Raw genomic sequence first — 731 nt, 5'->3', positions numbered from 1 at the left:
TGGCTACTTTTAGAAATATAACATTTATAGTATCTTAATAAATAACTTCAGGTTCCAAATTTGTTTAGTTTTTATAGAAGTAAATATGGTCCACATTATCAAATGCTTTGCAAAAGTCTATTTACTTGTTAATTACTAATAATCATCAATTTTATTTTTTAGTTAATATTGAAAAGTTTGTGTTTGTAAAGCAACAATTTTAAGACTTACTGCAGTACTTAGAATTGTTTAATGTCCACTTTGAGTGTTCATTAGTGTCAATAATATTAATTCTACACAGGACTCACCACCACTTAAAGATGCTTAAACTAGTCGGTAAAGTTGAAGCTTTATTTTAATACAAACCAACTATTTTTTTTATAAAACTTATTTAATTAATACTAGCTGTCGCCCGCGTCTTTGTCTACACGGAATTATAAAAAACTTGACTAGTAGTAGTATTCTATTAGACTATTTCTACAGTGGTAGAGTGTAGTGTGAGTAGAGAGAGAGACTTGATAGTAGTAGAGCCAGCTTTAACATCTTCGCACTGTAGGGCTCGCCCCCAATACCACGACCACACAGAAAACATGCGTCAATTGGAAGCAATTTCGCGTACAGTCTGATGAGTGTGGCCAGAGGACTAACTTTAGTCCCTTTTCCTTCCCACTCTTTTTCTTATATAACAAGGATGGGTAGGGAATGGTTATTTGACGGTTCAGGAGACGCATAGCACTATTGCGATGCGTTGC

General features: G+C 34.1%; 1 protein-coding gene across 1 annotated transcript in view; it reads left to right on the top strand.

Moving 5' to 3' along the window:
• The window catches only part of LOC106108695 (CCAAT/enhancer-binding protein zeta), a 16786-nt gene that overhangs the window by 2192 nt on the left and 13863 nt on the right, over positions 1-731 (top strand). Inside the window, exon 6 of the mRNA XM_013289954.1 lies at positions 281-311. Within this exon, the coding sequence (XP_013145408.1) occupies positions 281-311 (31 nt within the window). The remainder of the gene's footprint in view (positions 1-280; positions 312-731) is intronic.

Source organism: Papilio polytes, unplaced genomic scaffold, assembly GCF_000836215.1.
Source record: "Papilio polytes unplaced genomic scaffold, Ppol_1.0 DF821400.1, whole genome shotgun sequence".
NCBI classification, from domain to species: domain Eukaryota; kingdom Metazoa; phylum Arthropoda; class Insecta; order Lepidoptera; family Papilionidae; genus Papilio; species Papilio polytes.
Note: the sequence above shows the minus strand (reverse complement) of the source record. Positions and strands in the feature narration are given on the sequence as shown.